At 48.2% G+C, this 27,714-nt stretch overlaps 1 protein-coding gene across 4 annotated transcripts; it reads left to right on the forward strand.

Annotated features, from left to right (window-relative positions):
* Positions 1 to 1,516: 1,516 nt before the first annotated feature.
* Positions 1,517 to 27,714, forward strand: tmem260 (transmembrane protein 260). 4 transcript variants are annotated; one of them, XM_076018161.1, is made up of 17 exons: positions 2,670 to 3,373; positions 6,005 to 6,054; positions 6,466 to 6,497; positions 7,913 to 8,064; positions 16,637 to 16,814; positions 16,900 to 17,013; positions 17,227 to 17,406; positions 17,562 to 17,602; positions 19,259 to 19,345; positions 20,162 to 20,270; positions 20,434 to 20,606; positions 22,027 to 22,198; positions 22,764 to 22,903; positions 23,441 to 23,617; positions 25,151 to 25,204; positions 25,545 to 25,629; positions 25,794 to 27,714. In XM_076018161.1, exons 4-17 carry the CDS (start codon positions 8,009 to 8,011, stop codon positions 26,052 to 26,054), a joined length of 1,827 nt encoding a protein of 608 aa, XP_075874276.1. In that variant the 5' UTR covers positions 2,670 to 3,373; positions 6,005 to 6,054; positions 6,466 to 6,497; positions 7,913 to 8,008; the 3' UTR covers positions 26,055 to 27,714. The 4 variants fall into 4 exon arrangements, with proteins under 4 accessions (XP_075874273.1, XP_075874274.1, XP_075874276.1 ...); XM_076018158.1 differs by lacking the exons at positions 2,670 to 3,373; positions 6,005 to 6,054 and adding an exon at positions 1,517 to 1,727; XM_076018159.1 differs by lacking the exon at positions 6,005 to 6,054 and having other exon boundaries at positions 2,669 to 3,373.

A 27,714-nucleotide genomic window follows, 5' to 3' on the forward strand; every position in this document is an offset into this window, starting at 1 on the left:
ATCATTTAGGTAGCCACATGTTACAAAGGAACAGCGGCACGCCCTGTTATTATGTGCGTTTGAGTCTCCCGCCTCTCATAATGAGAACAGGATCACAGAGGAGAAATAATCTCTCTGAAGACTCATTCGCCGGTTCAAGGCCTCATTGCGTTTTAGAGGAAAAATGCGGCGGGGAAATCTGCTTGTTCTGTTGGTTTTTGCCAAATGTGCACTTGATCCAGAGTTCAGGCCGCTAATACAAAGACTCGTCGAGGGTCTTTGAGCTTTTCTTTCGCACTCCTTCAACCCTGAGTAAACAGGAGAGCTTTAAAGGAGGGAAACAAAACTGCACCTCACATGCCTTCACATTGTAATTAAAACAGTTCCCGGATGCGATCCATTTCCCGCCACACGGCGCCATGTTGGGTCTAGAATGCATCGCCGTCGCAGCGCCACCGCCCCACACATAAATGCAAATAGCAGCATTTTTGATCCTTTAAGTACAGTGTGTGTGTTTTGGCTTGTGGATACTTAGTGAGCAACTGTTTAGCAGTGAGACTGTTTATGGGGCGATGAATGGGTGTAATATGGCTGTGAAGCAGATTCAAAAGGGCTTAACTGGATTACACCTCATTTCAAGGATGCTTAAGGTAAGATTAAAACAGATATGTGGTAAGTGATGAAAATACAAAATCAAATAGATTGAATTTCACTCTGTGATCCTGTAAGCTACTTGCTCGCGTGTGGATGTACTGCATGTTTGTGTTTGTGTGTGTGTGTGTGTGTGTGTGTGTGTGTGTGTGTGTGTGTGTGTGTGTGTGTTTTAAAGCACCAGGCTAGAAAGAACAGCCGTCCCATCACTGAAAACAACTATCCGGTGAGACAACACATATGTTGGTTTAAAAAGGATTCCAAAGAGGGAACGTACCAACATTTCAAACAACAGTTTTGCTCTGTTGGACCGACACAATTCGCCATTAATGCCCTTTCTTATCTCATGCAATAAATCCCCAGAGCCTGAACATTAGAAGTACCTAATCACACACACATACACAGACACACATTGAGTGTGCATTCATGCATCCTTTCTCACTCTCTCTGTCTCTCTCTCTCACACACACAGAAAATCATGCACCTCACATACAGTCTGAAAAGATAATGAATTTAATACCACTGCTATTACAGTCGACTAATGTTTGTTAATAGCTTGGTTCCATATGGAACGAGGGCCTTCAGCCGTGTGGGTAATTCCTCTGTTTGGACAAGCTGTCAATAATAAGAAGCACTGCGCTTACTGGATGCAGTGGTGTGTGTGTGTGTGGAGGGGTGGTGGTGGTGGTGGAGGACCTGTTTAATCCAGCGGGCTCTCTAATGATTCCTCTGTGTGAATGTACTCACAGCTGTGTTTTATCGTTCCCATCGAAGCTGAAATATGTGATTCGTATTAGCGCTCCATTTAGCTTTTGTTCATATGCGTTGCATTTTAGCTGGATGGCCGCGTGGACATTAACGGTCTGGGGGAAGCCGGTCGTTTTGAGAGAGGGGAGACTTTATGACGTGCCTGATTACTCCCTCCCCTCCGCCAGTCCCCCACCCCCACCCCCAACCCTCCTCTCTCCCGCTCTCCCCAAATTCACTCCATCTCCTCCCTATATCCCTCTGGCAGCACTGCAGCCCGGAGGATAACCGAGCGTGGATTAGCGGTGACATCACACTGAAGAGATGGCTGAGCCCAAGTGTGAGGAAGGGTGAGTACTGGGGTGTGTGCACGCGCCTGTGTGTGTGTGTGTGTGTGTTCAGAACTGATTAGACGTTGAGGGTGGTGGTGAGAGGGAAGCGAGGATTAGAGAGCCATCTGAGAGTTGGCTAGGTGCTGACACCACTCCACCTCACCAAGGGCTCAATTTACTGAGGGATCAGACTCATTTACGGTGGGCTGGGATTATTATCAGTTCAATAGGCCAATTTCTATATTACAGTCACCCCTCAACCCAAGAAATATGGACACTTGTGAAACATTTATTGGGGCCTGTATCTTGTTTTAGCGCAGTGTTCTCACTTTTTGCTGCAATTACTTGCAGCAAAGCACGTTTGTGTGTCTAGTGCATTAAAAGGTTTGGAATCTGACAGTGATCAGTGCACTGCTGTTTTTTTAAGGTGTGGTCACCTATGAGAAGATGTTTTGTACAAAATTAATTGTGATTATTTTAGTTGTGAATTGAGAGCATCAGAACCTCTGGTCTGTTTAAAGAGGTTTGAACTACATCTGTACTCATAAAACAATGTGCACAAAGAACCAGCTGAGGCCAAATGTGAAAGTGACTGCATTCACTGTGAAAACCTAGGGACAATTGAGCATTGGTAAAAGGATGTTGTACGTAAACGCAGAAAATCTCAGTGTTGTCTCAAGGACTTCAAAATGCTTTCCAGGTTCTTCTAGAAATGTTCTTGCACTTCATGAGTCTTTAACTCTATATCTTTTTTTTTTTTTTTTTTTTTTAATGTATTAGCAATATACCCACATATTTTAGTAATACAATATACTAAGACTTTGGACATTTTTCTGCATGGTGTTCATTAAAATGTCACTAGACACTCTGATACACCATCGCATTTAAGAGTGAACACAAAAGCGGTGGTCCAGAGAAATTTGATTTTTACACACTGAAAAGTGCTCCAAGTAAGTCAATCAGTTAGAAATACGTTCATGCCATTCCTGAATAACCCGAAAAACTCGTGGCTGAACTTAAACTATGTGCAGACAATAGGCAGAGACCCTTCCGCTGTCCGTCAACCGAGGAGGAACCAGTCAGAGCTTGCAGCCCAGAACTGTCTGGCTCCAAGGGAGACACTTTGAACTGTGATTTTTTTTTTTCTTTTCTTCAAGGGAACGTCAATTTCATTATGCCGGATTATTGCAGAAAAAAACGGAAAACGACGGCTTCAAATAGGGTCCAGACTAAGAAAGCCAGCGTACAGAAATATCGCGGGCTATTAGGCGCTGGAACGAGAACAGCAGCGACTTCCGGTGGGGACAGAAACAACCTAGACTTTCAACTCTTTACTGAGCAGTCTGCAAAAAATAGCAAGGCAGCGTTAACTTTATGTCTGTTCTCAAGATGGCATCACTGATATACTCACAACAAGGGGGAGTCTGTCCAAAAATAGATATTTAGAAGTCAATATACAGTCCCAGCGCGAGAGGCACATGCTAGCGGTAGCTAACACGCTATTGAGTCGCGGCAGAAACTGCCGAGCTTTACGCATATTCTCCCTCTAAGAAAAATGCTGACGGAGCACAAGACCAGCTGGATGCTGAGCGGCGCTACGTTCGCCGGTGTCACCGCTCTCTATCTTCCGTGTGTGCAGAGGACCGTGCCTGGTGGAGACTCGGGTAGGTGCTAGCCAGCTAGCTTTAGCTCTGCTCGTGCTCAGGTCACGTGGCTTTGTATTTTGCAAAGCAGCCAATCGTGTGAAGCCAAGCAAGTGCCCGAAGAAGAATTGGGCGCTGTCCGTGGTGCTGCAAGTGCGTGAGCGCCAGTGTGGACCAGGACCACACTGGTGATGACACGAGCGGTAGAATGCAGCTCGAGGTAGATGTGAATTTTAAAATTTGTAGTGTTTAATCTGTTTTAAAACAGAGTTCAGCTTCGGGAATATGTCGTATACATGTCAGGAAATGTTATGAAGCTTACAAAATATTAATGAGTGAATAAACTCAACACCCCTTAGCATATACGAAGTAAATAAATACATACATACTGTAATGTTGCACAAAACAAAGTACATCATTCTGTCATTGTACACAGAAACGTACTCAATACAACTTTAGGGAAAAAATAGTTTTGTTTTATTTGTTGTATAATTTTTAAGTTTGATTTTGTTATTTAAAAAAAATAAAAATAAAAATGGCTTTATTCTCTTTGCCCTGAATTAATTGTATTCCCAAACTGTTTTTCTTACTGAAATGTGCCATACAGTACATTGATTGTATCTGTTATCTTAGAATTTTAATTTACTCTTATTTTAGCTCTCAAAATGTTTGATGTGACTTATGACAAAAACATGAATGGATTTTCAATTTTCAGATGTGTGTGTGTGTGTGTGTGTGTGCGTGTGTGTGTGTGTGTGTGTGTGTGTGTGTGTGTGTGTGTGTGTGTGTGTGTGTGTGTGTGTGTGTTTCGCTACACCACAAGGAATAATCTTAATAATAATGTTATTTCTTGGTTCTTGATGTTTCTTTTAACAAACTGTATTGGGTTTAAAAAACACATATTTACTTTGCTTTGTTGGCATTATTTGATACATTTTTTTACACACAAATTATGTGTTGACATATTGATTAATTTTTCACTGTTTTGTAGCAAAACTTAGGTCCAAATGTAGTTCCCTTTACACTCTCATGACTGTTTAAGGGCCATCATTTTCTGAAATTCTTGTAGAACAATTTCTGAAGCGCTGCCTTGCACAATTACAAAGTGTTTAAAAGTGATAGCTCGGTTACAAACTTATAAAAGTGGCCCTGAGGGGGGCCATGAAGGCTCTGCTTGTTATGTTTGCGCCACTTTGGCATTGAACCTGCTGTGGAAGGGAGTGCACATTTTGCAAAATGAAAGCATGTGAAAAGCTTGGCCAGATATGAGCGAGGAGAGATGGGGGAGAGGGCCGGCAATTGTGGCGCTGAGTAGCCCAGTTGGTTTGTGCTGCTGTCTAGCGTGCGGGGCCTTTGAAAAAACGGCCAGCCCCTTCTCCACAGTGTTTAGGGACGGTGCCGGATGCCCGCTCTGATAGTGCCAGCTGAACACCCCTCGGAATTCTCCAGGTCTTCGTCTCTGTGTCCTAATCTCTTTAGGTGTGATGTGCCCTGGAGAGGCTTGAGCACAGCCCCGTGGGTACACTGTTGTCTAGGAATGTGGAGTGTGGAAATGATGGGGATTATGGGAAGACTGGTGTGGGTGCCCATGCTCTACTATCACAAAGAGTCTTGGCACTCACACAGCCTCCCCGTTGAGTCAATATTTTTTTTTTTTCCCTTTTTAGTATTGGGGCTGCAGAACTGCATCTCCGAGGCTGTCCAATGGCTGCTTTCTGCTTAATATTAGTTTGATATTTTCTATGTTGAATGCTGTCAAAGTGTGCTACTGCCAAAGGGGGAAAAAAGAGAAGGGAAATTCAGGAAACGATGGTGGATGAGAAAGTGTGATGTGAAACGATGGCGGGCAGCTGGCAGGTGATATGGCGCTGTGAAAACATGTCAGCCGTGCAGGTGGAGGAGTTTTGACTTCATGCTCCATTAGTCTGATAAGACTTCAGACTCATGTGCATGGCAGAAATTTAGGCATAAAAAATTGACTGTATCGACCAGGTTTCAAAATATGCAGTGCGGTTGCAGCTGACTGAAATGCACTCATCTGTTCCACAGTTATTGATGCTGCATCTTGAACTCTTGCCGTTGGCCAAAATTGTTGGAAAAATTGGAACGTAAACTGCAATGAAAATACAGTTCAATTAAAAATAACCAATTCTATCTTGGTTGCCATAGGAAATTAACCCCAACAAAAAAATCCTGCTATATTTTTGAATCCACCAAAAATGCTCTGTATGCTGCCATATGCTGTAAAGAAAACAGAAGCGCTTTTTTGTTATTTCGAGGAGATGAGAGCCCCTACAGTACCAGTAGAGGGAGCTGTCTTGAACCTAAAGATTTATCAGAGTCACTTCATCTGAACCAAATTTCAATTTTCATGAGTGGGAGATTTAAACATTGGGTGGGAAATCAGTATAATTTGAATTGCTCTGGGTGTATTCCGGCACAAATGGGTTTGTCCCCAGATCCATTAAAGCTTCCTCAAATAGCTTTTAGGGTTTGCTTTTTTTTTCTCCCCTCACTTTGTTTCCTCGCCTCATGCGGAGCTTGTCAAAAAAAAAAGAAAGAAAAATTGCGCAACCGCCTCTCATCATTTTTACAGCTTACCTCATTCTTTGACTGTCACCCCCGTTGCCTTTTTCTGTTTGTGCCTGACAGTCTTAACGAGACACCGAGACAGTGGGAGCAGCGGCGATGAGGCAGCAGAGGTAGCGCAGCAGCGGAAAGAGGAGAGGGAAAGGACCTCTCTGTGTGCAGGGAGGATGGGACTGGGAGCATTATTCTCAGATCAGCATATGTGTGTCTTTCTGTGACAGTGCATGGGAGAGGGAGTCTAATGTTTTGTGTGCGTGCGTGTTTATGTGTGTGTGTGTGTGCGCGTGCCGGTGGTTGCAGTGGAGGAAGGGAGGAAAAGGCATCAGGGGAGAAGCGTGAGATGAAGAGAATGAGCGTGCCGCTTAGGAAATGTCACACTGGGAAGATTTGTAGGTTTTGATCCTGGCAAATTAATGCAAAACCCCAGTGCAAGTATTTGATTTGGGAAAACTTTGGGAGCAGACTTGTCTCTTAATAATAATTATTGGGTTTACATTAATTTCCTGCCCTATTCTCTTCCACAGGAGAGCTGATCACCACCGCTTGCGAGCTGGGGGTAAGCATTAGCCGTATTGTTTAATCAATTCGCTCATTAACTCTTATAAGCATTAAGGAAGTTTAATTAAGCATGGGCAGAAAGCAGATTAATTCACTCTCCGTCCACAGGTTTCCACCCTCTTTTCTATACACTTATTTTTACTAAGTTGCAAGTAGAGAATGCCATAATTTGCAACCCGTTTTTCAAATCCAATTAAAGTCAATGGTAAGGCGATGGCTTTTGTAGGCTTTGCCTTATGTACGGTATAAGGCTTATTATATCCACCCCTCTTTTTTTGTGTGTATGTAAGCCGCGAAGAATGAACTAAATCGGGTTAACAGTTATAATAAGTTTTATTATTTAATAAAGTTTATTACGCCGCTGTGATCCTTTTAGGGAGGCTGTGTCGGTGTCACTATGCCAGTAATCCTGCCGTTAGTGCTGCAGTCCGTGTGGCCTGCCTGTCTGCCTTTTAGGCCTCCCCAGGGCCTCGCAGGCCGTCCCAGGGCCCCAGTCTGCTGCCCCCCACCCACCATTTTTTTTTGATCCCCCAGAGCTACAGAGTCCTCCTACCTCCCTGCTGCTTTTGTCCCTCGGCTGCCTTTTTTTTTTATGCCTCACATCTGTGCAGTCATTTCAGCCACACAGACTTTCATCCGCCCCCCCCTTTCTCACTTTGTGCTCATTTGCGTGGACTGATCTACCTGTCTGATACTGGAAGACTCTCCGAGCTATCTGCACAACTGCTATTTTCTTTGGTATTTTTTTATACCCCCCTACTACTTCTCCTTACGCTTTATCACTGGCATTAATTCTGGAATTGGCTCAACTCGCCCCAACGTGGAGTCAAGTGACCGGCGAGGTCGCCGCGTCTCTCACCTTTTCGCCCCTGCGTTCACTGGCAGCGCTGCCCTCCTGCTCCCCGCCTTGCACGGCTGGTGTTATCAGCGGCGGGGAATGAGTCTGTGTTTAATGACTGAGTCCTTATCTGGGCGGAGGAGACTTAGCGGCTAATTGCTGTGATTGCCCGGATCCCCCAGGCGAGAGCGACTGCGGCTCGGAGGAGGTGGTGGAGGGGTGGAGGGTTGGTGGGCCGGGGCTGGCGAGCGCCACGTGCTGTGCGACAGTCTCCGGGGAGCTGCGGCGTCCTTGGGAAGAGGCCAGAGGAAGAGAAGAAAGAGCGAAGGAGAGCCGGGGTGTCTGTGACACGTTTGCGGTTGTGCAGCACTTGCATGCGTCTTTAGAGGGCAAAAAGAACGACTCGTCCGCCAGTGAAGAATAGGAGAGAATATGGAAAACGCAGTGTCATTTCTCCAAAACAAAGTGTCTAATCAAAGTATTTGAAAAAGCATCGCCTCGTTTATGTCACTTTGTCTTACTTTCTCTTCTTGAAATTATTCATGACCTAAAAGTTGTTCTGTTCTTGTCCTCAGGTGGCCCACCCCCCTGGATATCCTCTCTTCACCTTACTGTCTCGCCTGGCCGTGTGCCTCCTGCCGTGGCTCTCCCCAGCCCACAGTGTCAACCTGATGACCAGCCTGCTGGGCTCGGCAGCCTGCGGTGCCCTTTGCATGTCTGTCTGCAGGTGAGCAGGACAATCGGGCGTCACTGACTACGTTTACATGCACGACTAAATGGAGCTCTGCTCAAGATTCGGGTTTCTCTTTCGTATAATGGGGCTTCTCTCCTTGTCCCAGTGGACATGCAGCTGAAAAAAAATCTAATTATTGACGGGAATGTGTCCTTCTCCCTAACACTAGGGGGCGATGTGAGTCTCTTCCTTGTGTGTTAATTTCCGGTTAACTTCTTTTGTCGCAAAATTATAACAATAGTAAATTTCGACTAAGGCGTATACATGAAGGAGAAATTCCCGCATTATCTGGGTGTCCTTACCGGAGTTGCAGAACTACGATTTTATCCGGACTAACGCCTTTACATGCACTTCAGTTGACTAGTCATAGTCTTACTAATAATTCAGTTTTGTGTCATGTAAACATCGTGACTGTGTGTCGACCACCTCTGCCCCTTACTTTAAATACAAGAATGTGGATCACTAACAGTCAGACTCGGTGGTCTGGTGTCCGTAAATATCTCCTCTCCATGTACAAAATGTACCATGTACCCACCAGAGTATGGAGTGTTTCAACTCAACCTCAACTCTATATTTCACAGTGGAAAAGCTCCCCAAAATAGAGCAATTAGACAATTGTAACCCTCTCATGAACTTCCGAAAACCTTTGTTTCTGGAGCATTTAAAGGAGGACACATCACGTTCCAACGTGGACGGAGTCTTAAAAACCTCCTCAGTGACTTTTTGGCAATGTGGATGCCGTCAGAAAGAGAGAGAGAGAGAGAGTTAGAGAGAGAGAGAAATCCTCCGGGGTCCCGTCAGACTGGCAGCGTTCGCCCCTGATCCTCTGCTCAGTATTCAGGAGCAGAGCCCAGACGCCCCCCCAGGCCCCCCGCTTCCCCCCCTGCCCCGCCTGTTTACCCATCAGCCTCCCGTCGTGAGTGCGCGTGCGTATGTATATCACAATTATCGCGCCCTCCAACCCGCAGCCCGACCCCCCCCCCCCCCGCCCCGCCGCTGCCCAGCACGCTCCCAATCCTGACATGGCACGATTCCTTATCTCCTCCTTGTTGCCTCCTGGGTCCGAGAGGAACGGGATCACTGGCTGCGCTCCTCCCTTTCCAATCTCCACAGCCACGTCTTCCCTCACTCGGGTTGTGATGACAGTTCACGCTCTCTGCATTGCCATCTCCCAGCGCCCTGCAGTTCTGCCCGCTGCTGATCCTATCATGCAAGGTGTATTTTACCCCTTTCCCCTCTTTGTGTGTGATTATCTCCCATAGTTGACCCGGGACTGCGACTACCTGACTTCACCCCTCTGCTGATGTTAGTCATTCTCCACTTTGCATTGTCAGTGGCAGCTTAGTGTCAACAGTTCTGTTTCTTTTTGTCACTATTTCTTGCACACTTGGGATTTTTTCTTCAAGCATTTTAATACATTATTTCAGAATCGGTCGTGCTGAGTGTGATGTCATTTCCTCCACGCAGCCCGTGACACCAGGTGAAAGTAACATTTTGCATGTTGCTTTGCTTGCTTGTGCATTTTTCCACTTTTGCCGTGGGGGGTCTGTGTCGGTCGAGCTAACGGTCCTGCTGCAGGAAGGCACGACGCTCAGGAGGAAGTGCCATCCTGAGGGACTGGCCCCGAGCCCGAAGTGAGTCAGGCCCAGACTCTCACCTGCCTGACTGCTTGTTTAAAGGTAGCAGAACCTGCCAACTTCAAGCTCCCGGGTCAAAACTGAGGAGGGGAAAATAAGAGGAAGGAAATTTGCATCAGGGCTATTTATGTCGAGTCATAATACATTCGATGAGCAGCCAGTCAATTGGGCGATTGGCCTCAGCCCTTGGCCAGACATAGTGTCCGTGCAATTTGGCCGATATTTGGCTCAAAGTGCGCATGTTGCCGTAGCTCAATTTGTAATCTCTGGGGGATTTAGATCCAATTTTGGATTATGATCAAGTTAAAAAAAAAACCCAGAGAGTCATTATGAGGACCTCAAACCTCGGAAAAGGGATGATGGGTCGTGAGCACTTGAGCCAGAACACACAGTCACACCATATAAGCCCTTAAGTATGAACGTATAATCTATGCTTTCAATTTGAAAAATAAGCATAAAAGGTTTTAGTCATTATCTGCTCAGGGTTGGGATGAGCTCGTGGCTGCGGATCCGTCGGCACACTGTGCCAAGCGAGGGGTTAGCGGCGAGGGCAGAGGATGAGGAGAATGAAAAGCAGCGTGAGTGTCTGAGTGGTCAAGACCTCTCGGTCCTGGCACGGAGCGCAGCGGGTGCATTTAACAGGGAGCCTGGATGGTTGTCGTGTCACATGCCTTGTGGGAATTTGCAGGCCCGGCCATTCCCTCTGTTTACATGCCAAAATACCTGATCTGCTCTCCCAGTAATAATTTGTCTTCTCCCGCACGGAATAAAAGTCAAAAGTGGTTATTTGGAAACGGCAAAATATATTGCGGTTAATATGGAGACTTGAAGGCAGTTCCTCTCAAACAGTAAATTGTAAGACCTTGAAATTCGTCTGGAATATACCCAACATGGCAAGCCTTTGATGTATCAATTTAAATTAGTCGGCCAGATTGCCGTGTTTAATGTGGGGTGGGGGGAATGTAAGTTGATAGGCTTGGAAGCCACTTCGCTCTCTTGCATGAGTTTAAATGTAGCACTTAGCCTCCCTTTGATTTGTCAATTATGGCTCTCTTGGCTTGATCGTACGGTTTGATGGCCAAATTGCATGTCTCGTTCTGTTTTCACACCGCCGCCTGACAAGCCTTTGAGGATGGTTGGGCGTCATGATAATTGCTATCGATTGCACCCGGAGGTTGAGAGGGAGAAGAAATGTTTGGCCCCCGTGGAAAAAGCGAAAAAGTAAAAAAAAAAAGAAAAGGGGGCCCGAGCCACGAGTCTCCGGAGGAATGCACCCTTCATAGCGGGATAATCCAGACAGCTCGCTATTCCGTGCTCTCTCGCTTTGCAGTTTATCTGCTAAAGCTGCTCTGAATCTCTGCTACCTGCGAAGAATCTCTCCCCATTCCCGAGCTTATCCCGACGAACCAGAGGCAGACACGTTAGCGGCGCTGACAGCCACCGGAGCGGAAAAACAAGCCCCGTAACGCTCAGTCGTCAGCACTTTTTTTTTTTTTTTTTTTTTTTGGGAAGTGGTGGTGGTGGGGCGGCGGAATGGCATGATTACATAACAGGACTTTTTGAGTGCCGCCTAATGTTTCTCACCTGCCCTGTTTTGCTGACGGGCTCCTTTAAAAAAAAAAAACAAAACAAAAAAAAAACAGGGTCCACACCTGTGAGAGGTTCCCTCCACCGGCCAAGACGCCTCAGCGGTGTGGAGGGTGTGTCTCCATGGAGGTGACCTCTCTGGCTCCTGACGTGACCTCAGCCATATGGCCCCCGGTGCTGTCGTTTTTCTGCAGTGCGTCCCGAAGCTGCACTTCTTTTTGCAGTTTGGTCGGAAAATTGTTCTCGCTCCTCCTCCCTCATCTCACGTCCATAAAAAAAAAAAAAAAAAAAAAAAAAAAAAGCGCCATCCGGCGGGCGCCGCGGAAGGCAATTTCAGGGTGGCTCGGCGCAAAAATGCCCCAATCTCTGGACCTTTTTGTTTCATTGGCGCTGTATCTCGCCGCGTCACATTGTAGTCCGACAGACCTCGCTTACTCTCCCCTCCCCTCCCTCAGCATGACCAATGGTTCCCTCGGGACCCATCCTCTAATATAGTTAAACAGATGTCTAATGAAGATGTTATTTTCCTCATTACTGGCTATGGGGATGGGGATAGCGGAGGGAGGGAGGGAGGGAGGGAGAGATGGTGGCGGGGAGGGGAGAGCCAGATAGACAGCGGAATACAGTCGCAGTTTAATATTCCTTTTCGCCCGTGGGCCCGAGATTGTGTCTGCCTCGGACGTCAATATTACATTCCTCACCCACCACGGGCGGTCTTAATAAGGCACAGAGACGGATCAGACTCGGCAATTACAATTCACCCGGAATTAGTTAATGGAATCTATACAGCAACATTTATGTATCACTGGTGTACGCCTAATGACTTTGTTGGGAGGGAGGAGGGGGGTGGTGGAGGGCAGCAACAGAATGGCATTCAGCGAATTGCGCAAACACTGGGTTTTTGTAAATAGTTTCCCCGCCCCCCTCCCCTCCTCTTCATGTCATTTTTTTTTTCCTTTTTGGCGCGCCGGGTGGAGATTAAGATGCATTCTGGGAGAAATTGTCATGTCAGTGGCCGCATTGTTTGAGCAGAATTGCCGTGATTAATTTTACACGCACTCGGAGCGCTGCGGCGCTCTCCTGGAGGAGGGAGGGGGGGGGGGGGGCGAGTGAGCGAGCGAGCGGCGCGGTGCGGCGCCGGACCTTCTGGTTCACCCTCCCTCCACCGTCGGCGAAGACAACCTCATCTTTTCATTCTTCAGTAGATGAGGAAATTCCCGGTCGGAATGTTGCACAGCAGGGTTGTTTATGGTGAAGGTTGGTGTCAGGTGCGTGTGTGACAGTTCAACTCAGTCACCATCAGTCAAACCGGAGGTTGCAAAGACATTTAAGGCTGTGTTTACAACTACCGGTCAGAAGTTTGGACAAACCTTCTAATGCAATGCTTTTATATACGGTAAATGTTGTTGAGCAGTGAGACTCTGCAGAAATGAGAAAAGTCCATCTTTTATTTATTTTGTTTGTGTCATCGAAAGTGAAATAAAGGAAAATGCAAAATGCATCATTTATCATTTTCACAAAGGGCACCGACTTCTCACTCTCTCTTCCAAGGGCAGTGTTTTTGGCCGGACATGTAAAGCATCAAATGCAGCAGAAAGCTAAAATAATCATTTTTAACTGAGGCTGTGAACAAAAGGGCTGTTTTCTGGAGAGCTGCAGTAATGAAATATACATATCTAAAAATGCATATAATCACGAGCTTCAAAACACTCTGGCTGAAAATGAAACGTTAGCTGGCCTTGTTTTATATGCTGGCTTCCATGCATTTTCTTAGGGAAAAAAACCCCAACAAAAAACATTTCCATTTAACTGCCTCAATTTATATATCAGTTGCTGCTTGGCTTTGAAATTTCAAAGCAATTGCATGAGACACCACCGACGTATAATAGCTACTAAGTAGTCTGCCTTGTGTTCCGGCTCGCAAAGTGCCCTGGGGTGTCGACGCGGGCCAGCTGGAAACTTCACACACGCCGGCCACCTCCTCTCTCTCTCTCTCTCTCTCTCTCTCTCTCTCTCTCTCTCTCTCTCTCTCTCTCTCTCTCTCTCTCGCTCTCTCTCGCTCTCTCTCTCCCAGGCTCTCTCCCCTCTTCAGGAATGTGTGATTCTTTTCCAGCGCTCTATACCCCCAAACCGCTGGCCGGTTCGAGAACAGTGCGGTGCTGATCCGCGATGGCACAGCCGCTGCATTGTCTGTTCCCTGGGGTGGTGTGTGACAGAGTGTCCCTCGGCCAGCGCTATTGTCGTGCCTCATTCACTGCACAGGGCCAGTGCCGGCCTGGTTTTTGTGTGCTGCTATTTAGCGCCGATGGCTGGGGCTGGCACGACTCGCCGCTCCGTCTGCAGAGGAAGTGCATGAGGCAGGTCCAATTTCTGACACTTCAAAGTGACTGTCGCCGTCCTGTCTTTGTGACCTTGAGGTTTGCAACTTGATGTGTTTATTATCATTGTATTAAATATTTACATATTTCAGCTCACATTAGCATTCTATTACATTGTATTAGCGGCCTTGATTCTTCTTTATCTTTCAAGTATTTTAAAGGACTCATCCCCGCTTCAAATCTAGCTTTAATATTTATTATTTAAAAAAACAAAACAATTTATACATCCAGTGAACAGAATATTTAGCCCTCTGTTTGCAGCCACCCCCTCAAAAAAAATGCTCAGTTTTAAATGCTTGCTTAAACTGATGCTTTGTTTGATGCTTGGAAGGAGACAAAAACAAGGCGGAGATGTGGTCGCTAACCAGCAAGAGTTCCCTTTGTGACATCACAAATGACTCAATTCCAGAACAATGTGCTTTTCAAAAGTGGACAGAGCAAAATAAGTAAACAATAGACTTTTCTAATTTCTTTGGGGTTCATTGACATGATATTGAAAAAAAAACATGAGGTCACTCGAAAGGTTAGGTTAACAATGTGGGACCTTCAATTGTTTCTTTTTTTAATTGGAGCATTTACTTTACTTTTCAAATAGTAAAAGGCTTTTGTCGAGGGATTCCTATAAGACACACGTGACGACACGGACACGCAGCCTCACTGTCCGCCACGTGTCCGCCCGGGCTGTCGTCTGCCAGCCTCAACATTTTTCCAGGCACAGCACGCCGCATCCTGCGCCGCGTTGAGCGGCGATAACTGGGAACACGGCCCCGCTGGCGTTTGGGATGTGTCCCGCTTTATCTGCGCACCCCGAGAGCAGCCAGCCTGGAGAATGAGCTGTGGAGAAGCCGAGGAAGGGATGAGCGGTGGACCCAGGTGGTCCAGCGCTCAGACAGCAGGTCATTTCCAGCCGCGGACTGTGCAACACGCCGCTGAGTTCTAACGGGCTGACAGGCTCTAACAGAGAGATTTGTCAAGCACTCGTGGAGAATAAAGAAGTTGGAGAACAGCGGCGCCCGTGTGTGTGTGTGCGTGAAGACGTGATGGGTGCAGTCAGGGGCTCCAGATGCAGCAATGTGTTTGATGTAATAACCGCGGCGCTGGGACCCCCTGTGACTACCGCGCACCTCGTGCTTCCCCCCTAAAATCACCCCGCAGACTGCAGGGGGCACGAGCAAGGGGTTAATTGTCACGCGGGGCAGGAATAAAATGACGGGCGCGGGGGGTCTGCACCTCAAAAAAAAGAAAAAAAAGAAAGAATAAAATTCCCTCCTCTCCTTCCCACCCGTATCCACCCGCCCTCCTTCATCCTTCCTTCAAGTTACGGCTAATTCCTGGAGCGGGCCAGCGAGAGAAACGCCGCTATCTCTTATTAAGACCCGCTACTAGACTCCCCATCAACACAGCCCCCCCCCAACCTCCACTTCACTTTGAAAACACACACACACACACACACACACACGCGCATGGGCGCGCAGACTGCGCTCGCCTTACAGTGAACGCACAGGAAGCGCAAGCAGAGAAGGGGAGGAAAAACCCGAGGAGGAGGAAAAAAAAAGGGAAGTAGTCAGCAGCAGCAGCAGTGGCGGCGGCAGAGTTTTTTTTCCTCCCCTCTACCATCCTCTCACTCTCCCTCTTCCCTTTTTCTCCCCCTGATTTACCGCGCTTTCCTCAGAAAGCTCCATTGTTCCCCTCGCCTAAGTCTCATCAGGCCTTTTGTGGCTGACTATCACAGCGGCAGGCAGAGAGCTGGAAATGTATAAATGGTATCATGCCTTGTGATTAATGGCGGTGCTTATGAGTCAGGTCTGATAACGGGCCTGCTCTCTACTCAATTTCAGATACCGTTAATGGAATCTGTCTTCTGCGATTGTAATGTGAGAGCGCCTAATTTGCTATGGAGCTTGAAGCTGTCACCGGCAAGGGATTGTGGGGTCATAAGGGACCTGGCAGCCGTTTGGCCTGCAGCTTGTATCTGCGGTGCTGAATAGAGCAGCTCTCTGCCTGTCAGTTAGCTGATAGGCTGATGAGGACTCTAAGCCACTCCACACAATGGTGGAAAGGGCCATACTGCCTGACTTCCCTAATTGTCGAGCCTGCTCATATTTCAGAGCCAGCATGCCGGGGACCGGGCTTGGGTTTTTTTTTTTTTTTTTTTTTTTTTTGCCCCTCCCCCACCCCCTCCCCCCCACATCCTACACCCCTCCCTCTTCTTGAACTTTTTTTCTCTTTCTTTATTTCATCCTTTATCCCGCACGCTGTCTCACCCCTTTGACGCGCACTCCTCTCCACTCCTCTTCGCCATTTTCCCTCCGCTCGCCCCGCTCCCCGCTGCCGGTCGCCGCCACTCACCCGCTCGCTCTCTCACTCACTCTCCCTTCCTCCCTCTGTCTCTCCTTTTTAGTAAAGTGGTGGGTCTTAACGTATGACAGATTATCCCAAGTTTGCTTCAATTACCGCAAAGGGGATGGAGACGGTACAGGAGAGGAGGACGAGAGCGAGCGAGCGAGCGAGGGAGAGGATGGGTTGGTGGGGGACAAAAAGGAAAGAAAAAAAAGAACTTTTGTGCACACATTATATTTAAGAAGTGGAGGATAAAGTGCTATCTCTACCATGGTGGTTTCTTTTGCCGGTCTCCTCCAGATCAACCGTGCCGCTGCCGAGCGACTTCTCACGATATGTGAGTGGCCCAATTCACCAGTCTTGTCCGAGAAGCAAACTTGGGTCGAAGGAAGATTATTATGTGGGTCTCCAAATTAGTCTGGAGAAAGTGGAAAAAATATTTTAATTTTACGTGGAGCTCTTTGCTTCATTTTGCGACTTATGTGATGTGTTGGGTGAAAGAAAAATCCCTAAATGTTAAAGCTTTGAAATGGCTAATGTGGGAGTTTCATTTTACTTTAAAAAATGTTTTTTTCTTCACAAAAAATAAAAATATTGTGGTTGCTTGTCCTCTGCTACTGTCAGGCTGACGGGTCCTGGTCCTGGAGCAGTTCTGGCTGGAGGGCTGTTTGCTGCCTGCAGGCTGAGCTGGCAGTGGTCCATGGTGGCCGAGGTCTTCGCCCTCAACAACCTTTTCGTTGGTCTGCTCCTCGTCTTGGCCGCCTCCTTCCACTGTGCTGAAAGCGCCGAACAGAGGATGAGGGTAACACGACAGCACACTCTTTCGCCTCGTAGATATGCACATCGTTTGACTCGCACGGCAGTAAAAATAATGCCTACCTGACCAGGTTGCGCGCTGGGGAGCGCTGTGCTGTGCTTTGGGGCTGTGCAACCAGCACACACTGGTGCTGTACGTCGTGGTCGTCGTCCCCTGGGTCCTTCACCGACTTTACTCTCATGGGGTGAGTTTCTATTGACTGGAATGACTATAACCTGAGGAAAAAGAAGAGCTAGAAGCAGAAAAAATAAAATATATACACTACCTGTCAAAAGTTTAGACACACGTTTTTTTTTTTTTTTTTTATATTTACGACTTTCTACGCTGCAGATAGATACTGAAGACATCAAATGTATGAGGAAAACCATCAACACCTTTTTCCAAACTGTGTCCACAGGAACTGTCCGTGCGTGGCCTGCTGTCGCTCGCCCTGTGTTTCCTCCTGGGCTTCTCTCCCTACGTCTACCTGCCCGTCTCCTCCTTCCTCAACAAAGCCCGCTGGAGCTGGGGTGACCAGACCAGCCTGTCAGGGCTGCTGAAGCACCTGCTGCGGGCTGAGTACGGCACCTTCAGCCTGGTGCGTCCTCCCCCCCCGCCCCCTCCACCTCCTCCTCCCCCTCCTCCTCACCCTTCCACAACTGGAAACCAAACCGCATCTCCTTTTTTTTTCCCTTTTTCCTCCTCGCGCCTCGGCAACACACGCCAATACTTTGTGTTTTTCCTGTTTTGCAGGCAAAGACGGAGAGCTCTGTGAACCTCACCGCCATGTTAAAGTGAGTTTGCTTCTCCTGGAACTGAAAACACACCCAAGTGTTTACAGCTAAGAAATTGTGCAGATTAAGCCCGACCCTTTGAAATCATGCAGCTTCCTAAATATCCAATTTAAAGACGTCGCTATTCATTTTTTGAGTCCACTGTTGATCACTAATTTGATGTCATTTGTCAATCTTTTTGTTTATGTGACCGATTCAACATCTAAGGTTTTACAGGTGAAAAACGCAGACTTAGATTGAAAAAAACCAAACAAAACTTGACTTTAAACAAAATTTCATTTAGCCTAAAACACCACAACATCCACCATCCTCATTTTATTTATTTTTTTACTGTATACACATCCTTTGTTTATATATTTACAAGATCATCACCATACAAAATCCAGTACAGCACAGCCATTGGTTCCGTGTTCTGCCTCGACATCGACGGCAGGGTCCAATTCAGACATTGACCTCTGACCTTGAGGCACGGCGAGGACAGGCGTGCTCCTCCAGAACGGGCCACCCAGTCACAGTTCCACCGCCGGTTCTGACGCGCAACATAAAGGGGCTTTCACCCGCAAGACATCCCGTCGGTTCTGAGAGCCCGGAGCCATTTGGACAGCTCACCTCTCTCCCCCCGCCCCCCCCCCACCCCTCGCCCGCCCCCTCCCCCCTGCCGGCTTTTGTTCTTCCCATTCCACTCCCCTCCTCCCATCAAAGCAGAACTGAACCTGCTTAGAGGGCCAAATCGCTGTGTTCTGTTTCTCCAGCAGTTTGAAATGATCACTCAGCTCTTGTGTTTAAAGCGTGACAAGCTGTGATGACAGACACTGCAATAGAGCTGGAGAAATTGTATTTTTCCACTCCGGCAGCAGCAGCAGCCCCTCTCCCTTCCCCTCCCTCTTCTGATTCCCTGCCTCTTCTCCCCGTCGCCGCTGCCGCAGCAGCAGCAGCAGCAGCAGCAGCAGCAGCAGCAGCAGCAGCAGTCATCCCGCTCCGCCGTATCTTCCTCCAGCTGACGGGATGCGGGGGTGCCTCGCGCGTCTTAAGACCCCCCGCCACTAGCCGCCCCCCCGCCGCCCTCCCCTCACCACTCCGTCCCCACCCCCAGCGCGCCAGGCACCCGCCCCTTGCCGTCACCCCTGCCGCTTGATGGACACGCACACCTTCAGGACGGCGACGAGAGGCGAACATGACAGGCATGTCGCACTGGAGACGTAAACCCCGGCGGAGGAGCTGATGCGCGCGCGCGCACGCACACACACACACACACACACACAAGCACTTTCACACATGGTGTACATTGAGAGATATAAAGACTCAATAAGCTGTCAAATAGAGATGGGTATTAAGGAAGAGGCAGGAAACTATCTCCGTGCTCTGAGCGAGCGCCGCGTGACTGACAGGCGCTGTGAGCAGAGGACGGGGCAGCGGGGGGTGGTGGGGTGTGTGTGTGTGTGTGTCGTGCAGGGGGGTGGATCATACAGTCATTCGCGTCTGTCAGTCCGCTTGAAACGGAGGGGTTGGGAGAGAGCCGTCCAAGGAGTTTGTTTTGATGGTGGGCATTTTAATCATTGCTGTCCTTGAGTTCAGCAGCAGGAAGGGTAACGGAGCTTGTCTTGGGTGTCCATCACACATACCCAAGTGTATTTATATGTGTGTTCTTGTGCGCAGGGCCCAGTTGGACCACTGCCTGGCAGACCTCCCGCTCCCCGCCCTGGCGCTCGCAGGAACAGGCCTCCTCCTCTCCTCGCGGGACAGGTGAGACGCCAGCATCGCACCCAAACTCTGTCACGCGCGCTTCAAACTGAGGGGAAAATAAATAAATAAATAAAATCTAATCCTTCCCGGAGTAAAAGGCGGGGAACAAAACCACTGACAAAATGCTGATCTCGGGCAAAAACGGCACAAAAAACAGCGGAGGCGCCTCGCTGTCAAGCTGTCGCCATGCTCGGCATTCACATCAAGAGCGACCGGCGTCGGCGAGCTTTTTGGATTTCCACAAACATGTTTGCTTGCGTCCGTTCGCGTGTGGCGGCGACATCCGCCAATTCACGACAGCAGCGACTTACAGGCTGCAGCTATTAAGGCAGAGTGGCCATGGAAAAAAGACAAGCTAGGAGGTCTGCACGTGTTTGCATCCCGCTGTGCACAGTGCAAACAAAGACGGAACAGATTTTTGAGACGTCGTCCAAAGAGGAAAACCCATCAGATTATGCCCCCCCCCCCTTTTGGTGTGAAATTGTCTCTTTACGTTCAGTCGGGTTATTTGTTTTTTTGCCATCAGGGCAATATGTTTCCTTTTTAGTGCGTAAGTACATTTTACAGCTGTACTGTAATGAGTTTGTGATTCAGCGGTTGGCAGCGGCTCATTATGACTCAGCCTGCATTAAAAAATCAATCATGCACCTCTTAGCTGGCTTGGGAAGGCACTTGCTCCGGGCCTCTGATCTCCATTCCCTGCACTAATATTTTCACAGCCCTCTTCAAAACAAGTATGTTTCATTTTGCAGACAAGTGATGAAAACAAACAATAAAAACGGGAGTGATTTTTTTGGGGGGCTTTTCCTCTTACAGGTCGAGTCGGTCGGTGTCGTGGCTGATCGCCACCATGCTGGTCGTCTACTCGCTGTTCTTTGCTTGGAGAGCCAACCTCGACATCAGCAGACCCCTTCTGCTCGGAGTGGTGAGTCATGGGAAATGTTTGACCTTTTAATGTTTGTTTTTTTTGTTTTTTTTCTGATTTTAGCTCCCTTGTTTATTTTCTTTTGATGAGAAATACATCAAAGCAAATCAAAAAAAGTCCATGAAACAAAATGAGCTCTGTGTACTTCTGTGGTGTCCCGCAGGTCGAGCGTTTCTGGCTGCAGAGCGACGCCGCCATGTGCGCGCTGGCGGGCCTCGGCTTGAGTCACACACATGGCCTGCTGGAGAGGAAGCTGGGCCGAGGCGACGTGTGGAAGACCGCCGCCTGGTGCTTCACCGCGGCTCTGCTGGCAAATCTGGTGCACACCAATTACAGGTGATCGTGGCGCTGGAAAACTAAAAATATTTAGAATGGAATAGAAATAGGATAAAATAAAACTTTATTGATCGCCCCCCAAAACGGGAAATTCATGTTGTTACAGCAGCTGTGCAGTGGCAATGTTTGCGTGACAATAGCAACAACACCATCAACAGTAAAATATAACAATAATAAGAAAAGATTAAAAAAACAAAAAAAAACCCTGATAAATAAGATAAGATTGAACAGTGCAATTTAAAATGCTGGGGCTTGCGTTAATTTAACTCAGCACTGTTGAACAGTCTGTATAAACCTTTATTGATGTATTTAAAGGCAGTGTATTAAGCTTTTGCAAATATAAAAATCATAAATCAAACCAAATTTTACACTCTGGACCTTAAGTGGATAAAGAAAGTAACTTAATGGGTTTTCATGATTTTAGGCCACAACTCCATAACTGACAGGCTTTATTTGTATTGTCTTTTTTTTATTTTTATTATTGTGCATTTTTGTTGCAGCTTTACCCGTTTTTTTTATTCACAATATATTTAATGACATGCCAGTTTTCTGATATTCAGCTTGCAGATTATTATAGCAAGTAATCCTATTAAAGTTACGGCTTTGTTGAGAGGACACCACCAGCCAGCAGAACCCTCAGACTGAATTAATTGATCACTTATTTTAAGCCAAATTTGTTAGTTCAGAACATTTCTAAATTGAATTCTATTGAACAAAACTGTCAGCATAACCTTGTTACCTTGCCCAGTCCCAGTCCTAACTGTGACTTTGAACACTTTTCAACAGTTTTTCCCCTAAAGTAAAGTTTAAACTCCCCGGCCGGCTCAAACTATTTCCTCCTAAAAAAATCCCCCCATGCACAACTTTTTCCTGAGTCAACCTGATTTGTTATTCCTCCGTGCCTCGTGGTGCAGGTCTGAACTCTGCGTGTCAGGTTTATTTTTTTTTGCCTCCCCTCCCTCCTGCTCAACCCGTGGTAGCGGCTAAGGGGAGGCACGGTTAGCACATAGATTCCACTCGTGAGGCTCAGTCTGAGATGTTAGCTGTCCGAGGAGGCAGATTACACCGGCGCAGGGCTGGGGAGTGCCAGACAGCCATCACTGAGCGGCTTTGATCAAGGGTGGTGGTGGGGGGGGGGCATGGCCTGCGCTGTCATACTCATCACACCTGTCTCCCCACGATTAGATAGGCAGCCGGGGCGCTGCGGAGGGGAAGGGGCGGGGGCACTGACAACTTACCCTCAGAGCACCTTGAAAAAAAAAAATACCTGTAAACATCGAGTTGCTCACGCGCGCTTCCAAGGGCGCACACTTGGAAGCACTAAGGATGCAATCAAGCCCTTTATTCGTCCCAGTGAGCATTATTTTTTGGTTTTAATAGAATATTAATGGTTCATGTGTGTGTGATCTGATGATTTCAGTGAGTGTGACCAGAGCAGAAACAGCGTGGTTGAGAAGTTCGGCCGGGAGATTCTGTCCTCGGTCCCGACGGACTCACTCATCCTGACCAGAGGGGATCTGCCTGGAAACTCTCTGCGCTACCTGCACTACTGCCTGGGGGAACGGCCCGACATCCGCCTGGTCGACCAGGAGGTCAGACCTCGCAATACCTTACTGTCTGTTTTTGTACTTTTGGTTGTTTTTCTTAATGCTGAAAAGTACCAATGTCATCCTATTTTTCTCCCCACATCACCGCTGACAGCACTAGAATGACAACAATATGGTGGGATTTTTACATTATTCTATTTTTAAGTCCCATAAATATAAATTAACATTCCATTAGAGTCGCCAGGCTTTTATTGTAAAAAATAAAATGTATACAAAATTCCAAACTCCAAAAGTAGTTTATAATTTTGAAAGCTCAACATGTAAGATTCAAGCAGATAAAAAATAGTAGTATATTTCATGTAAGCTGTTTGTAAGCTTTTTTTGTTAGTGATTCATTATAGTTCAGGAAAGTATGAAAACATTTAGTAAAGTCTATAAAATGAGGAAGAAATCCTATTTTGATGACAACAAATTGGGGGGGAGACACTGAAAAGCAAACTAAATCTGTCTTTGTCAACCGATTTGTGCACTGTGTTGTAATTAATTACTTGCCACACAGAAAATACGCAGAGTTGACGGAGTCGACCGGGTGTCCTCTCATTGTCTCCAGATGATGACATACACGTGGTATGTGGCAAAACTGGCGCAGCACCACAGTGGAGTGAATTTTCCGGGCCGCTGGTGGGACCCGGCGCACCCTGAGGGAAGAGACACGTTCAGTCTGGAGCAGTTCCTCTCCCACAACGCGCAGTGAGTCACCGGGCCGAGGGGCTCGACAGACTTACCGGCGGGCTGGGAAAGAATTGGGAGGGTTAACAATGGGCCCCCGAAATGAACAAGTGGGTGATCTATTGAGTCAGAGATCAGTGGGACGGCGGACACGGCGGAGGGCGCGCGGAGACGATAAGCTTGTAGAAGTGTCGAGGCCATGAAAGGGAGTGTGATGGAGAACAGAAGTGGACTAATCTACTTGATTTGGTTGGAGCGTCCCCGATGGACTCGCTGGCAGGAGGAGGCGAGTCACTGACTGGAGGCTTTTAATACCGAGCCCACCAGAGGGCAGTGTTTGCCAGGCCATCTCTCAGAGGGCAACGCTGACCTGTGGGGATTAACCTATGAGGCAGAAGCTTTTAGTGAACAAGACAGAAGCCTGAAGGGAGGCGAGAAGGTGTCGAGGCCCCCCCCCCCCCCACACCCTCAGTACAGCCTCATGCACCTCCGAGGACAAAGAGGCCTGAATGATAATTCGCCGCGTTCCAGCATCTTTGTTGTCATTTTTCTCCGCAGGCGGGATGTGGTGGCCTGCATCGGGCTGCCAGACGGGGACCTGAGCTGGGAGCGCAGCTTCTCCCGCTGGCCGCTGGGCGTGTGCGACTATATGGTGCCGGTCCGGACGCAGTTTCATCCGGAGGAGTGGGCCCGGCGGACCCGCAACCTCTACAACTGGAGCGAGCCGCACAACAGGTGCACAAGCCGGAGTTTGGACAATACGGTGTTTACAGTTCTGATTTAACTTTATCTTTAAGTATCCAAAAAAGCGCTGTATAAGTCTAATGTTTGTCTAATTATAATAAATTAATATTATTATTTATTTGGTCAGCTTTATTCACAATTTGTATTTTTTAAAGGTCACGTATTATGTAAATGTACGTTACTTAATGTTTTTTTATACATGAATTTCCCCAGAAGTAAGAGAAGTCCTTTCTTTATGCGTCTTTTAATTGTTCCACTTGTGCAGTTTTGGCTCTTGAGCCTTTGTGACATCACAGAGGGCACTGATAACACATCCTGGCATGTTTCCACTCTGAGAAGGCCTCGTCGCCACGTATTACAAACAATCGTACGTTTTAGCGGGAAGCTTAACCCAAATCTTTTATGAGGAAGCTGTAAACAGAGGGCTAAATGTACAGCGTTTGAATAACTAACTGGGCGGGGGTGCTCCTCTCTGGCCCTGGGATGAAGAATAAACATTCAAAAATGCATGTAATATGGTTCCAACAGTGTCATTCCAAGCACTTTTAAAAAACAGTTCAGACAACAATTTTTTGCGATTGTCTGAAAAATGCGCGCGCTCTTAAAATACACGCCTAGGCGGGGTTGGCGCGGGGTGAAGCTCAGCCCTATCTGAAGGGCGGCAGGCCAGCGGAGCTTAAGGTTGGATGTCTGAGAGGGGCAATTCAACGCTTCGTTTTGCCAAAGCAACTCACGATCCCAAGATGAAACCACAGTAATATGGAGCGCGAGCGATAAACACGTTTGAGGGCCAGCGTCCCCGCGCCCTCCCGTCCCTCCGTGGCCCTCAGCCCTCTCTCTCTCTCTCGCTCTCTCGCTCTCTCTCCCTCTCACTCTCTCGCCCTCTCTCTCTCCGCAGGCTCCGCGGAGCCCTCCTCGCTGAGGCTGTCCTCCTCGGCTCCTCACGCTGTGATCCAGCTCTTTGTGAATTCAGCCAGAGCAAGACATTAGGCCCTCGGCCATCTGAAATGAGACTGAAGATGAAAAATAATGAGTTTCTCATTGCAGTTTGTCAATAGCCGTGGCAAAAGTGGAATTAGTCAAAGCTGCATATTCCGACGCCGCTGCCAGCAGCCCCTCATTCACTCGCGCATCCACGGCTTGAATACTGTGACATTATTTCCTGCAACCCCATGACAAGCGTGTCCACCGATGCCCACGAGCCAAATATTAGCCGGGGAAGCCATGCTAAAATATTCTTTTGAAGAAGAGGTCAAGTGTTAACAGTCAACAGAGTGGAAAAAAAGGGGAGATGTGGTTTTACTCCATGTCTAATGTGTTAGCCGGTATTGTTGCTCAGTCATTTAATGTTTATGCATTGGCAGGCCAGTGTAACGGAACCTGCACTGCTGAGTGGAACAATATATTCACATAAATAATCATTTATAGTTAGTGGAACTGTGCATAAGCCGACGCCTAGAGCTTTTCACATCAATATTTTTTTTCTTCTACTTCCCCTCCCCCTCCGTCCCCTCTTATAAACAGTTTCCACCCTGCTTCATGGGAGCGCGTCGCCAACGAGGAGATGTGGCAAGCCAGGTGAACCAAGTTTAACTTTATTTCCTCTTGGGAGGAGTCGCAATGCTTTGGTGCGCTTTGGGGAAAAAAAAAAAAGAAAACAAAAAAAAAAAAACAGGAAGAAGAAGCTGCGTCACGATTCACACCAGCCTGGATGGTACATCTCCATAAACCAGTCTGGTGTGGTAGAGCATCTACATGTACGTTCTATTTGGTATCGCCATCTACATAAGTCACTCCGTTGGAGTGGCGCTGGCGCGCGCATGTGTGTGTGTGTGTGTGCGTGCGTGCGTGCGTGCGCGTGGATCTGCATGGCTCATCCATCCAGCACTTAGCCCTGAGCCTGCGTGCTTTGTTTCAGGATGAAGACGGCTTTCTTTCTGTTTGACCTGGCAGAGAGGATGCAGGGAGAGGCGAGCGCTCGCCTCTTTGAGCTGTCTTACACTGTGAGTGTGACCTTAACAAAACGCGCCGCAGCAGCGGGGGCAGATTTATGAGCCGCGCGAGGGGCCGTAGCGCGGCATCTTCAGGGAGCCGTGTGGTTTTTTTTTTTTTTTCAATAACATCCAGCTTTTTATGTGCTTGTGTGTGTGTTTTTTTTGTCCGACAGCTGTACAGAGAGATTGTGGAGGCCCACTCAGGCTACCCTTCAAACTGGGACAAGAACTTGGCGCTGGCCTGCGAGAGGCTGCTTCGCTCCGGTCGCCGGGGCCACAGTCCAGACAGCCTGCTGACCTGCAGCTCCCGACACTTCGGGCTCTACTTGGAGAAGGAGCCCGACGACCCCCAGGCCGCCGCCATACGCACGGCCGCCGCTCACCTGCTCCAAGAGAGGGACAGGCTGCGGCAGAGCCAGAAGAAAGTCCCTTAGCGAGACACCGGGGGAGCTCCGCGGGGCATCTCCGGGGGACTCTTGCGATTGGTCGAGGACTGAATGATGCCGTTGTTAAATGAACTGACTGTTGTAATGGACCAACTTGAACATTTCAGAGTCTCATGGATTCTTCTTGTGTATCCGTCTAGTGAGAAAAAGTCAGTGGAGGGCGGAACTTGTCGGAATCGATCATCACATTCGGCTGGTGTGACGGCAGCTCGCTGCGTGTGCTCAGTAGCTGCGTTTCCATCACAGTTTTCCTGCAAAATAAAAGTAATATTTCTAAATTTTCACGTAAAATCTCGTCCTGCGAGACCCCACTTTGAGCAGGATGGAGGTACGAAACATTTTCTGCTTTGGGGCATTTTCAATTAAAGTGAACTGGTCACGTGACCCCAAATGTCAAGTGTGGTAACGTGTAAATGCGAAAAAAGTGTTTACATGACACTTTTGCGATATACTTCTATATCGATATGTCCGAAAAAACACCTCATGAGTAAAAACCTTCCAGTGATATTTGTGAACGGAGCTCCTGTTCTTGTGACGCTGATGTGAAAGTAGTAGCGTTTCCATTACCCCCAGAATTGCGAAAAGACTAAATATCGCAATCAAAAATGGTGCTAAAGCTAAAGCTGCTGCTCTGCCGTCTCTTTGCAGCAGCTGCCGGCTCGTCCCGGCTTCGTCACAGCTAACAGGAAGGATCCGACTCAAAAACGCCTCCCGCGGGGAGGTTCGCAAGATGGATGAGCGACTCCAGAGTTGAAATCTGAAGTTGCATCCGAGTCCCCGCTCAACAGCCGCCGCTGCCGCCGCTCCGTTTTGATGACTGTTTACAGTCGAGCGCCGACCGAGCTCGACTTTGGCGGACCTTGACTGACCCCAATCAAACCGCGCGTCTTCGCCCCCCTTGAACTCAGCCGTTCGATTGCTTTTATCGTTACATCTTGTTCCCCCCCCCACCCCCCGGCCCCCAACCCTCTCCCCCACCCCCCTGCCAGCCGCCACCACCCCCCTCCCCCCACCGCTCTCCTCCTGCTTCCGTCTCACAGTTTTTAAACTTGCTGATTATTTAGCCTCGGCGCTCCAGTTCTCTTTTCTTTTTTTTCTTTTTTCTCACATTAGGATGGCGAGGCCGAGATTGAGGGAAAACCAATTTGGGGGCAGAAATGGGGGGATTAGAGCGGCTGTTTAATCTAGGGCAGACTTGCGCTGTGCCACACAGCCCTCGCTGCCGAGCGCTACCCGCCCACCCACCCGCCCCTCTATCCCTCCATCAGTCTATCTTAGATGGTCCCTTAAATGTTTAAAACTAATGGATTCGATGAGTGTGTGTGTATGCCCACCCCACCCCTCCCCTCCCCCACCCCGCCGCTCTCTTGCTTCCTAAAGGGAGGGCTGTAATCCCTCATGGATTTAAATGAAATGTCACAATGCCAGGGACCCTTTTAGAGGTGCGTTTGTGCGTGCGCGCACGTTGATTTTAAATCGCCATCAAGCCTTTCCCTCTCTCTCGCTCCCCCCCACCCCCTCCCCACTTTCCCCACCCCGCCTCCCCCCTCCTGCCGGGGGACATAGTCGATAAACAAATCGGCGGCGGCGAAAAAGGAAAGAAACGCGTCATTTTGCACGTCAAGATTTCTGCCGTAGACACAATGTG

This window comes from Nelusetta ayraudi, unplaced genomic scaffold, assembly GCF_046127955.1.
Source record: "Nelusetta ayraudi isolate G7.1 ecotype Tasmania unplaced genomic scaffold, CSIRO-AGI_Nayr_v1 ptg000007l, whole genome shotgun sequence".
In the NCBI taxonomy this organism is placed as follows: domain Eukaryota; kingdom Metazoa; phylum Chordata; class Actinopteri; order Tetraodontiformes; family Monacanthidae; genus Nelusetta; species Nelusetta ayraudi.

What these genes read in the sequence shown, in the direction of transcription:
- tmem260 (XM_076018158.1), top strand. Translation starts at nt 1,532, where the DNA reads ATGACGTGCCTGATTACTCCCTCCCCTCCGCCAGTCCCCCACCCCCAC. An exon ending in ACCGACTTTACTCTCATGGG is followed by an intron (nt 17,014 to 17,226) that starts GTGAGTTTCTAT and finishes CTGTGTCCACAG; the next exon opens with GAACTGTCCGTGCGTGGCCT. An exon ending in TTCCTCTCCCACAACGCGCA is followed by an intron (nt 22,904 to 23,440) that starts GTGAGTCACCGG and finishes TTTTCTCCGCAG; the next exon opens with GCGGGATGTGGTGGCCTGCA.